The sequence below is a fragment of the Bos javanicus genome, chromosome 4 (assembly GCF_032452875.1).
Source record: "Bos javanicus breed banteng chromosome 4, ARS-OSU_banteng_1.0, whole genome shotgun sequence".
Taxonomy (NCBI): domain Eukaryota; kingdom Metazoa; phylum Chordata; class Mammalia; order Artiodactyla; family Bovidae; genus Bos; species Bos javanicus.
This window is the reverse complement of record NC_083871.1, coordinates 107,715,912-107,727,759: the sequence shown is the minus strand read 5'-3', so window position 1 is coordinate 107,727,759 and position 11,848 is coordinate 107,715,912. Positions and strand designations below refer to the sequence as shown.

The 11,848-nt window shown below is 48.8% G+C and overlaps 1 protein-coding gene across 6 annotated transcripts in view; it reads left to right on the top strand.

Annotated features, from left to right (window-relative positions):
* Nucleotides 1-11,396, top strand: part of LOC133246590 (TRPM8 channel-associated factor 2) — a 34,465-nt gene extending 23,069 nt beyond the window's left edge. For 5 of the 6 annotated variants that reach the window (XM_061415008.1, XM_061415005.1, XM_061415004.1 and 2 more), the window contains exons 3-8: nt 1,727-2,718; nt 2,990-3,084; nt 4,317-4,530; nt 4,851-5,090; nt 6,878-7,215; nt 10,259-11,396. In XM_061415008.1, the coding sequence (XP_061270992.1) occupies nt 1,727-2,718; nt 2,990-3,084; nt 4,317-4,530; nt 4,851-5,090; nt 6,878-7,215; nt 10,259-10,501 (2,122 nt within the window). In that variant the 3' untranslated portion in view covers nt 10,502-11,396. Of the gene's footprint in view, nt 1-1,726; nt 2,719-2,989; nt 3,085-4,316; nt 4,531-4,850; nt 5,091-6,877; nt 7,216-8,112; nt 8,377-10,258 lie in introns of all 6 variants that reach the window. The other variant, XR_009736084.1, reaches the window with a different exon arrangement.
* The last annotated feature ends 452 nt before the right edge of the window (nt 11,397-11,848 follow it).

Genomic DNA, 11,848 nt, shown 5'->3' with positions numbered 1-11,848 from the left:
CTTAGACTTGGTTCCCTCTGAAAAGGTTGGGAGGTGATGAGTTATTCAGAGAACCAGGGTGGATCTGATTCATTCCAACTTCTCTTTAAGTCTGAGGGACAAACAGGTGAATCTCACCAACTAATTCCTCTTAATAGTTCCCAAGGACTCCTATCCAGCAAACTAAACCTGTTTTCTTGTTTTTCTTCATCTACGCCTACATTTTTCATCTCTGCCACGGAATCTGAAGTACCTTTTGTTTTGTTTATGTTTTGAAAACATAACCAGAAGGTATCACATCTAAAAGAAGTAATAATTTCTTAATGTCATTATCCATTTCCATAATGGTCTTATTTTTTCACAGTTTTTTGATCTTTTATTAAAACCCAAATATTTTGATAGCTTGATATGACTTCTATGTCTCATATAATACTGAGTTTTCTTTCCAATCTTTTTATCTCTTGCTGTTTTTTTCTTAAGGAAACTAGGTACTTTGTCTTGAACAGTTTCCCCATAGTATAGAATGTGTTTCCTTGAAAAAAGTCTGTGTTTTGCTGACTGAATCCCTATCGTGAAGTTGAATAAAGTCCTTTGTTCCCTATATTTCTTGTAAATTAGAAGTTTGATCTAGATTCTACATCAGAGTTTGGCAAACTATGGCACGTGAGTCAGCCCCCTCTGTGTGTTCAGTTCAGTCACTCAGTTGTGTCCAAATCTTTGCAACCCCATGGACTGCAGCATGCCAGGCTTCCCTGCCCATCACCAACTCCCGGAGTCCACTCAAACTCATGTCCATCAAGTCGGTGATACCATCCAACCATCTCATCCTCTGTCATCCCCTTCTCCTCCTGCCCTCAATCTTTCCCAGCATCAGGGTCTTTTCCAATGAGTCAGTTCTTCACATCAGGTGGCCAAAGGATTGGAGTTTCAGCTTCAGCATCAATCCTTCCAATGAATATTCAGGACTGATTTCCTTTAGGATGGACTGATTGGATCTCCTTGCAGTCCAAGGGACTTTCAAGAGTCTTCTCCAACACCACAGTTCAAAAGCAGTAATCCTTCGGCAGTCAGCTTTCTTTTTCTCAGTAACAAGTAGTAAATGCAGTCATCATATTTAAGTGACACTTTTTAAAAAGAGTGCACGCTAAGTCACATCAGTCGTGTCTGGCTCTTTGTGATCCTGTGGGCTGTAGCCCATCAGGCTCCTCTGTCCATGGGATTCTTCAGGCAAGAATACTGGAGCGGGTCGCCGTGCTCTCCTGCAGGCATGGCAGGATCTCGACCCAAGGATTGAACCCCTGTCTCCTATGTCTCCTGCATTGGCAGGTGGGTTCTTTACCACTAGCACCACCTGGGAAGCCCTTTAAAAAGAGTGTATAAATCTTCAAGTGTAGTATGAAGAGTTTACTTGTAACACATTCCTAGATCAGAGCTAGCATGTGGAGAATGGGATTTGATGTTCTATACTGCCTTCTTTACAGAAATGTTACTCTGAAGAATAGAGGTACTTTTTAACTTCATTCATTTCTATGTTCAATAGTAAGCTTACCTCAGAGGTACTGTGAGTTCAGTTCCAGACCACTGCAATTAAGTGCGTCACACGAGTGACTCAAATCTCCAGTGTTATTAATGAGAGTGAGAAAATTGCTGTGAACTGTGTAACCTCCTACCCTTCCAGATTTCTGTATTCAGTGAGCCGGTCTCAGTGGTTCCGCATCTGAGAGCAGCCCCTTTGTTCCTTTTCCAGGTGTGGGGAGGACCTCAGGCAGGATCAGCAGCAGCTCCTGGAAGGGATCTCGGAGCTCGACATCGGGACGAAGGGACTCCCCTCGCAGCTGCTGGTGCATGGGGCCCTGGCCTTCCCCCTGGGCTTAGATGCCTCTCTCCGCTGCTTCCTGGCAGCTGCCCGCTATGGCCGGGGCCGGGTGGTCCTGGCTGCCCATGAGGGCATGCTCTCTGCTCCCAGTTTGGGACCCTTTTTACTCAATGCTGTGCGCTGGCTGGCCAAAGGCCAGACAGGCAAAGTTGGGGTGAACACCAGTCTAGAAAAACTGCACACCCTGCTGTTGGAGCATGGTCTTGAGTGCAGTCTTGAGCCCCATCTGACAAGTGACGTGTGCGTCTACTGCTGTACAGCTTACAGCGACAAGGAGGCTAAGCAGCTACAGGAGTTCGTGGCCGAAGGGGGTGGCTTGCTGATCGGGGGCCACGCCTGGTGGTGGGCGTCCCAGAACCCCGGCCGCTCCGCGTTGGCTGATTTCCCCGGTAACGTCATACTGAACAGCTTTGGCCTCAGCATCCTACCTTGGACCTTGGACCCGGGCTGTTTCCCGGTCCCTTCCGCCGACAGCCTGAACTACCACTTCCGCAAGGCGCTGTCTGAATTCCAGGCTACCTTGAACCTCGAGGGTGGCAACTTGGAGAAGAACTGGCTGGCGAAACTGAGAGTGGATGGAGCCGCCTTCCTCCAGATTCCCGCAGAGGGGGTCCCTGCCTATGCCTCCCTGCACCGGCTCCTGAGGAAGCAGCTGCGGCTGCGTCTTTCGGGGTTCCCAGCTGTGAGCCGGGAGAACCCGGTGGCCGGTGATTCCTGTGAGGCGGTGGTGCTCTGCCTGGCCACGGAGCTGGCGCGCTCCGGCACTGACTGCTCCGAGCTGGCACAGGGGCTTGGAGCCTGGTCCTGCGGCTCCAATCTGTGCCCATCAGAACACACAGTGGAGATCAATGCACGCAACCCAAGTAGGCCACCAGGGGCCTGGCAGGGGACAGGCGGGGGGGCTCGTGGGCTCCGTGGGATCTTGTAGGGGCTGAAGGCTCGGTGGGCCAGTTCCTTTCTCCATCAGGCACTTTCAAGGAGATGGGAGTGGGGTTCTGCCCTGGGCTTAGGTGGGCTTCAGGCAGGAAGCACGGATGAGCTGAAGTGTGCAGGGCAGGGCTGTACCTCTGGGAGGTGCTGCGAGGCGCGGAGCAGGGGAATAACTCAGCCTTTGCTGTGCCTTTTGTCACCCAGGCGATGATGCCTGGATGAGTACAGGGCTTTACCTCCCAAACGGACAAGTTACAGAAGTCTGCTTGTGTGAAGCTGCAGCTTGTGCCGGCCTGAAGGTAAGGCTCGGACCCCGCCACTGCCTCCTTTCATTCTCATCCAGCTCACTGCTCTTCTGCCACAGTGCAGGAAGGCATCATCCTACCCACGTTACAGGTGAAGCAGCTAAGCTTCTGGGAGCCTAAGGGAGTGACTCCCTGCAGAAGGAAATGGCTACCCGTTCCCAGTAGTCTGGCCTGGAAAAATCCCATGGACACAGAGGAGCCTGGTAGGCTGCAGTCCATGGGGTCGCAGAGAGGAGGACCCAACTGAGTGCATGTGTAGAGCTCCTCACCTCAGACCGAGTCCTCTAAAACAAGTCCTCAGCTCTCCACCTTCCGACGGGAATGTGGGGGAAAGGACACCAGACATATTCTGAACCGCAGGCATTTCCCCAGCCCGGCCTTTCTGGGTTTTACATCTTTACCTTCATCCCTAAAGGGTGTGCATAACCCCATCACTCACAAAAATAGACCATGATGCCAAATTAAAATTGCTCCTGCCTCAATTCTGAGGGTCACTTCCTACCACAGTTAGGGTCTCTTGGGGGTCAGTCTCCCTTCTCTTGCTCACCTGCAATAACCCTGAGAAAAACAGTCCCAGGCCTCCAGACAAGATGCACTCTATCTGTCTGAGCAGGAAGGGAGGCCGGGATGAGCCCTCATCCCATGTCCCACTGTGTCTGATGGGCCTCCTGTCTGGCACGAAGGGCGGCCAAGGATTCCCTCTGCCTTATTCCCGGCATCAGAACCGCCTCAGGGGCTTGATCCCTGGTGTAGGAGCCCAGGTTCTGTCTAGTACAGAGGCACCATGAGCTGCTAATCAATATAAGCCTCAGGGTTATGTCTGGTCTGCCTGATGGTGGTCCACTGTGGTGGTGGTGGTGGTTTAGTCGCTAAGTCATGTCCAACTTGCGATCCCATGCACTGTAGCCCACTAGGCTCCTCTGTCCATGGGATTTCCTTCTCCAGGGGATCTTCCCAACCCAGGGATCAAACCTAGGTCTCCTGTTCTGCAGGCAAATTCTTTACCTACTGAGCTACCAGGGAAGTCAGTCCACTGTGGAGCTGTTTAAATCCCTAGAAATATGATTCTACGTACCGTTCAGTGCATATGACTTTTAGAGTGCTACCATCTCATGGTTTGCATGCACCACTTACAGAAAGGGGAGGCTGGAGTTTTCTCAGAACCTCCCACACACAACCCCGCAACCACAGCCCAGGGAACCAGCATGGTGCAATTCCCTTTCCAGTTACAGATTGGCTGCCACACCGACAACTTGATGAGTGCCAGCAAGCTGTCTCGAGCCCCTGTGGTGACTCACCAGTGCCATATGGACAGGACCGAACAGTTGGTCTCCAACCTCTGGGGCGGCCTTCTCTACGTCATCGTGCCCACGGGCTGTAACCTGGGGCCCATGTCCATCACCATCAAGAGGGCTGTGCCTGCCCCATATTACAAGCTGGGTGAGTGGACTGAACGTGGAGGGGAGGAGGAGAGCAGGGAATGCTGTGTAGTTGTGGGCTGGTTGCCAAGGAGCAGAGGCGAAAGGATTGGTGGACAGGAGGAGAAGGGACTGCTGGAGATGGCAGTGGAGGCAGCAATGAGAAATCCCTGTGTCCATGGAGACTTCAGGGCAGAACAGAGGGGAGGGTCTGGGGGCCCGTCCTTCTCTGCACAGCATGTAGTCGTGCATGGTAATCGTCCCTTATCTCAGTGTCCTCCTCCTGGTCAGTTCAAGGGAGGTGGAGGAAGTGGGGGACGGTTCCGTGACGTTTATGCCTAGGTGAGACATCCCTGGAGGCGTGGAGGAGCTGTATTCAGGAGAGCCTGGCTCCCTGGGGAGAGCTGGCGACAGACAACATCATCTTGACGGTGCCGACTGCAGACCTGCGGGCCCTGGAGGACCCAGAGCCCTTGCTCCGCCTCTGGGATGAGATGATGGAGGCTATAGCCAGGCTGGCGGCCCAGCCCTTCCCTTTCCGCCGTCCAGAGAGGATTGTTGCTGATGTGCAGATCTCAGCCGGTAGGTGCTCCAGAGGGATGCTCCTAGCGGGTAGACACCTTTTCTTTACTATTTTGCATTTCTTTGGGCCTGTTGTTTTCTTTCTTTCATTCTTTCTTCCTTCCTTTCTGTAGTGTCCTTGTCTGGTTTCGGTATCAGAGTGATGACAGCTTCCTAGAATGGTTTTGGGTGGATTCTGTCCGCTTCGGTCTTTTGGGAGTTTGAGAAGGATCGGTATAAATTCTACTGTGTTTGTTGGGTAGAGTTCCTCAGTGAAGCCATCCAGTCCTGGACTTTTTGTTTGTACCAAGGTATTTTTCTATATATTGATTCTGTTTCACTTCTAGTGAGTGAGTGATCTGTTCAAATTGTCTGTTTCTTCTTGTTGCAGTTTGCACAGGCTGTGTGTTTCTAGAAACTGGTCCAAGAAACTTGTCCATTTCTTCTTGTCCAGGTTGTTGGCATGTAACTGTTCATAGTATTCTCTTAGGATTTTTTTGTATGTCTGTGGTATTTCTCCTCTTTCATTTGTTACTTTGTTTACTTGGGTCCACTTGCTCTTCTCCTGAGCCTGGCCAGAGTTTGTTGACTGTCCTTTCAAAAAACCAGCTCTTGGATTTATTGATCTTTTCCATTGTTTTTGACTCTATTTTAGTTATTTTCTGTCTGATCTTTGTTATTGCTTCCTTTCTGCTGATTTTTATTTTGCCTTTTAAAATATCTAATATGTGTAAGGCATAATTTTAACAGTAAAGTAAGGGGAGAAAACTACACTGAAGACATGGAAATGAAAAGATGTTTACATGCAAAAAGGTAAATCATGTTCACCTACAGGGTAAGAATTCACAGAAGGGTGGAACAGTCTCAGAAAAACTGGTACTAGGACTTCAAGATGCTGGTGAGGATTCTTTCAAGGAGAGATTATAACCTCTGAGATATCTCCTTCAACCATAATTCAGATTTGCAATGAAAAGAGGGGGTAAAAAGACTTAATACTAAGTACTTAGTGGTTTAGAGAAAAGGCAATGGCACCCCACTCCAGTACTCTTGCCTGGAAAAATCCCATGGATGGAGGAGCCTGGTGGGCTGCAGTCCACGGGGTCACTAAGAGTCGGACACGACTGAGCGACTTCACTTTCACTTTTCACTTTCATGCTTTGGAGAAGGAAATGGCAACCCACTCCAGTGTTCTTGCCTGGAGAATCCCAGGGACAGGGGAGCCTGGTGGGCTGCTGTCTATGGGGTCCCACAGAGTCGGACACGACTGAAGTGACTTAGCAGCAGCAGCAGAGAAAAGAAGGACATCTTTTGCTTAAAAAAAGGGGGAAAAATTCAAAAAAATTCCTTTGGCCATATTTGTAATCTTTTAACAAAGGGCAAGATTTTCATTGTTAAAAAGCATTGTTGAATTTGGACAACAGTGGTTTCTACAAGAGAAGGAATAACACTGCCTAGCCTCAAGGATCTCAGATTTGGATACAAGACCTAATGTTGCAGACTGGCATGCAAAGGAAACTCACACGAAAGGAAGCACTGAATTATAGTGGGAATGGCTATGTAAAGAATTAATATTCTTTGGGGCCAGAGAAAGCGGGAGGCGTAACTCCAGAGTGGAAGTATGGGAAGGAGGCTGGGCACTCTTTGGACCAAGTCAAGGGGGGCATCAGCTTTCTAAGTCAGCAGGGAGATTCTGGAATTATCGGGTGCAGGCAGGATGGTGAGGAAAAGTTACCCAGTGGAGAGGAACGAAGGGAGATGGGTTTGGGTGGACCCTCCCCCCGTGCCTCATTCTGCCTTTGTGTTCCCAGGCTGGATGCACTCGGGCTACCCCATCATGTGCCACCTGGAGTCAGTGTCGGAGCTCATCGATGAGACGGGCATGAGAAGCCGCGGGCTCTGGGGCCCCGTGCACGAGCTGGGCCACAACCAGCAGCGGGAGCAGTGGGAGCTCCCCCCGCACACCACCGAGGCCACCTGCAACCTGTGGTCGGTGTATGTGCACGAGACGGTCCTGGGCATCCCCAGGGCTCAGGCCCACCCCGCTCTGAGCCCTCCAGAACGGGAGAATAGGATCAAAACACACCTGGAGAAGGGAGCCCCCCTGTGCGACTGGAAAGTGTGGACAGCTCTGGAAACATATCTGCAGGTACTGAGCAGAAATTCAGGGAGATGGGTGCCCCCAGACCCTCCATCATGGGGCATCCCAGATCTCAGGAACTCTCCAAGTCCTTTCCACCCCCACCAGCCTGCCCACCACCTTCCCTGGCTGTGGGGTGGTGCCTCTCAGGTCAAATATCTCTAAAATGCAGATAATGACACCTGCCCCACTCACATCCTGTGCTTTTGTATATGTAAGAGAAAATGACAACTATTATGAGAAAAAAATAACTAGAGAGACATACAGTCTCTGGGTATATCAGGCAAGAGCAGACACTCTGAGTAAGACACCCCTGAGACTGAGTCATGTCTCTCCCACTCACTGGCTTGTCCTTTGACCCCTAACGAGTGCCTCGGAAATGGTGATTGTCTTGCTTTGCTTTCTCTCACCTTAGTTTTATGGGGTCAAGGGAGTGTTGCATCCCTTCATAGTGTGAGGGGCAACTGCATCACAAGAAGACCTCTTAGGAGGTAACTGTCAACGAAATTGTCAGGTTTCCACCACCCACTTGAAGCCAAAGTGTCTTCAGAATGAATAAGTAAATAACCAACCCAACAGAAGAACACCAAAGTCTCAAAGTGAGTTGATTTCCTGTGACATAAGCAGAAATCCCTTTCCCCTCTCCCATCCTGCTTTGAAGTTTAATATTTTCAAGCTGTGAAAGCCACGCCCCAGTCAGATCTCCTGCCCTGTCTGCTATGACCTCTAAATAATGGTCATGGCTCACATTTCACAGCCACACTTGAGTTAGAGAGTCTAAGCATCCTGACAAACATCACACATTTAAATGATGGGCCCAGAACCTATGGTCAGGAGTGACAAGCCCAGGCTTTTGCACATCCAAACCCTCACTTTGATTTTTCTTTTTTCATTCATTTTCTGAAGATCTGAGTGAGAGACAGCCCCAGTCAATGAGATAACTGCATTGTATCAGATCTGGATTCTTCTAGAGCCAGTCTGAGGATTGCAGGGAAACAGACCCCACATGGTAGTTGCCACTGAAGTATAAGGCAAAGCCCTCATTCCTCTCTACCTGCTGACCCACTCACCATGAGTATCATTCTGCAAAAGCTCTGGGGAGACCTCTCGTCCTGGAGTCCAAGACTTGGTCTCAGGACAGATGGGCACCTTCTGTTTTCTCCACCTGCGGTAGGTCTTCTCCCCTTCTTTCCTCCTGCCGTTGCCTTAGCCCAGATCCTTTGCATCCTCCTGTCCGCTCCAAAAGCCTCTTAAGTTTTTCCCCCATCTTGCTTCAACCACCTTCAATCCACCTTCCACACCAACTCCAAAATAATCTGAATATTCCATGGTTAAGTCCCTCAAGTGTGCTCCTTCACACTCAGAAGAAAGGGGAAATGCTTAGATGGGTGACGAAGGCCGTTCATCATCAGACCTTCACCAACACTCTAGCTCCCAGTTTCCCACCTCCTTAATTATCCTGCAGTTTACGGAGCCGCTTCCCACTAGGAACTCATTTGCCGATTCGGCTTCTGCGTCTCCCCATGCTTCTCTCCTGCAGCTGAAATGTGCTGAACGTCTTGTCTGTTTCCTGTCACATCACCTGTCCGAACTCAGCTCTCTTGTCCTCTTCTCCCGACATCATCTCCTGGACAAGCCAGCCTCTTTTGTAATGTGTTTACTTACACATCCGTCTCTCGGGATGACCAGGGACCTCCAGAAGGACGAGAGCCCTAATCATTTTGGCCTAGCGCAGTACCTGACACACTGCAGATGTTTCATAATGTTATATGTGTAATAATATGTTCAGTGTGGTGATGTATTAATAGAGATGAGCAGGAGGACTCACAAGGCCACGTCAGTGAGGACACAGCCGTGAGATCACAGGGAAGCTGATCAAAGTGCACCTGTCCCTGCGGTTTCATACCCCAGACTCAGAGGATTCTCCTCCATAACAGGGGGAGATCTTGGAAACCCCAAGATCACTGCTAGCTCTAAATTTCTGTGGAAAGTGAAAGTGAAGTCGCTCAGTCATGTTTGACCCTTTGCAACCCCATGGACTGTAGCCCACCAGGCTCCCCTGTCCATGGGATTCTCTAGGCAAGAATACTGGAGTGGGTTGTCATTTCCTTCTCCAGAGGATCTTCCCAACCCAGGGATAGAACTCAGGTCTCCCACATTACAGCAGACCCTTTACTGTCTGAGCCACCAAGGAATCAAAACTTTCTATAATCTTAGCAAATAAGAGTTTCCTACCCATGGCTTTCAGGTAGGTTCTTCCCTATGAAGTATGAGTCACTCATATGTTGAACCGCTTGTGACATGCCTGCTAATTTCTTGTTTTGCTCCAAAAGCAGTATCCTGTAGAGAAAAACGGTAGCCTTGAAAATAGTCACAGGTCTGAGATGGCTTGAAAAACAAGAAAAAAAAAAAGATTTTATTATGTCTGAAAGATATTTTAAGTTCCCAGATTTGGGGACCAAATTCCCATCTCAATTGAGCTCAAATCTGTCTGATGCCTAAGTCAAGAAAACACTTGGGAACTGAGAATACTACTTCTTTTTAATTAAAGAAATTACAGATAACAGAGATAAGTGTCATTTGTTGAGGGTTTACCTCTTTTCACAGTTAGGTTTCTTGTGTAGCCCCCTACTAGATTCAAAGGGTACAGGGTTTGTGACCAAAAAGTGGAATGAGCCAACAGGATCTTGTTTATGATCAGAAGTGAGATGGGGAGACAGGGGCGAGTAAAGAAGCAAAGCTAGCAATGGCTTCCAGGTGGCGCTGATGGTAAAGAACCCATTGCCAGTGCGGGAGATGTAAGAGATGCGAGTTCAATCCCTGGGTCAGGAAGATCCCCTGGAGAAGGAAATGGCAACCCATTCCAGTATTCTTGCCTGGAGAATCCCATGGACGGGGGAGCCTGCACTCCATGGAATGGCAAAGAGTTGGACACAACTGAAGCGACTTAACACATACACAGAAATCACAGGAAATGAGATACACTCGTGAACATGCATGCTGCAGTATTTCACAGACTTACACCTCATTCTGCCCCTTCCTCCTTTTCCAGCTCCAGGAGGCCTTTGGGTGGGAGCCGTTCACCCAGCTCTTTGCTGAGTACCAGACCCTCTCTGACATCCCCAATGACAACCCTGGCAAGATGAACCTGTGGGTGAGGAAGTTCTCTGAAAAGGTGCAGAAGAACCTGGCTCCGTTCTTTGAGGCCTGGGGCTGGCCCGTCGAGAAGGAAGTGGCTTCTAGCCTGGCCTGTCTGCCTGAGTGGGAAGAAAATCCCATGAGGATGTACATCTAGACTGCAATGTCGACAGTGGGCACCCAGCAGTGTGTGTTTGGAACAGGGGTGACCACAGAAGGGCGGGGGTGATCACTCGCCCACTCCACCTCCCTGTGTTTCTTGCTAGTGCGCCCTGAGCCTGAATCCTCCTTTGCCGCCTGTCCTCAGGCAGTCCTTTAAGATGCTAAGACAAAATGAAACCAGCTTTCTCAGGAAAACACCGCTGTGCTTCTTTTCTCGTATCTCTGCCTCTATGCTCTCTGCCACCCAGAGACTTGCTTTACCATCCTCGCTCTCCTGCAGAGGATGTTTCTTTGAGTTTCTGCAAGCTCTTGGCTTCTATTTATGACCAATTATTTTAAAGACTCTGGATTGCATTGTAATCTGATATCACTCCCTCACCCCAGCTGGCCCTGAACAAACCTCTTATCTCCAGCTCTCAGAAGCTTTCTGATTGTAAGAGAGACAGGCTGTTCTAATGGAGATGGCTGTGAACCAGCTTTGGTTCTATGTAAAGTCAATCAACTCTCTGTGCATCTGGATTCTTATTCATGACATGGGGATAAAAAACATGTTTGATCACCACCTGTGTGCACATAAGGGAGCTCTTCAGCCCAGTTTTGTGTGGACAAGCTGCGAACTAAATCTCCCTTCAAAGTCTACCTCTTTGACGTTTGCATTCAGTGCCTGAGTGCCGGAGTCCAGCTCCAGCAACCAGGGATCCGACCCGAAAAGATGGATGCTGTCGGCAAGAGAAATGAGACAGCCTCTCAGTTTTCTATGGACCGCCTGTTTATTCCAAGTTTAAGATTCTCTTTTATACTTTTACAAAAATATTAGGCCAGAGGTTTGACATTTTCAGTTCCCCCTCTCCCAGATTTTTTATCTCCATAAATCATTGTTGCTCTTCAGAGTTCGTGCTTCAGTGATTCTTTCAGAATCAGCCTTGTCATCTATTATCTACCTCTTCTAATGTGTCCTATAGTTAACTTGTGATTACATTGTAAATCATGCTACATTCCTCAGTTTACTACTTATCTTCCTAAATCCTGTTTGCCCCTAACATCCTGAGCTCACTATCTCTCAAAAAGGCTTCTAGCTATAGTGTCTCTAAAAAGTCCTAACTTCTATAAGCTATAGTAAAATATGCTAACTTTACACCATTCCTTAAATCTTTAACCTCTAACTATTTTAATTATTTCTAAGCCCTGAATTCAGTAAACTTTGCCATAAACATTCTCCTCACAAACAGGCTTCAGATATCAATCCCTCCCATGACCTCAAGCTACGGCCTATGTGCTCATCCTGGAACACTCTTTTGTAAAAGTCCTTGAACAAATGTTAATAATTAACTTTATGAATTAT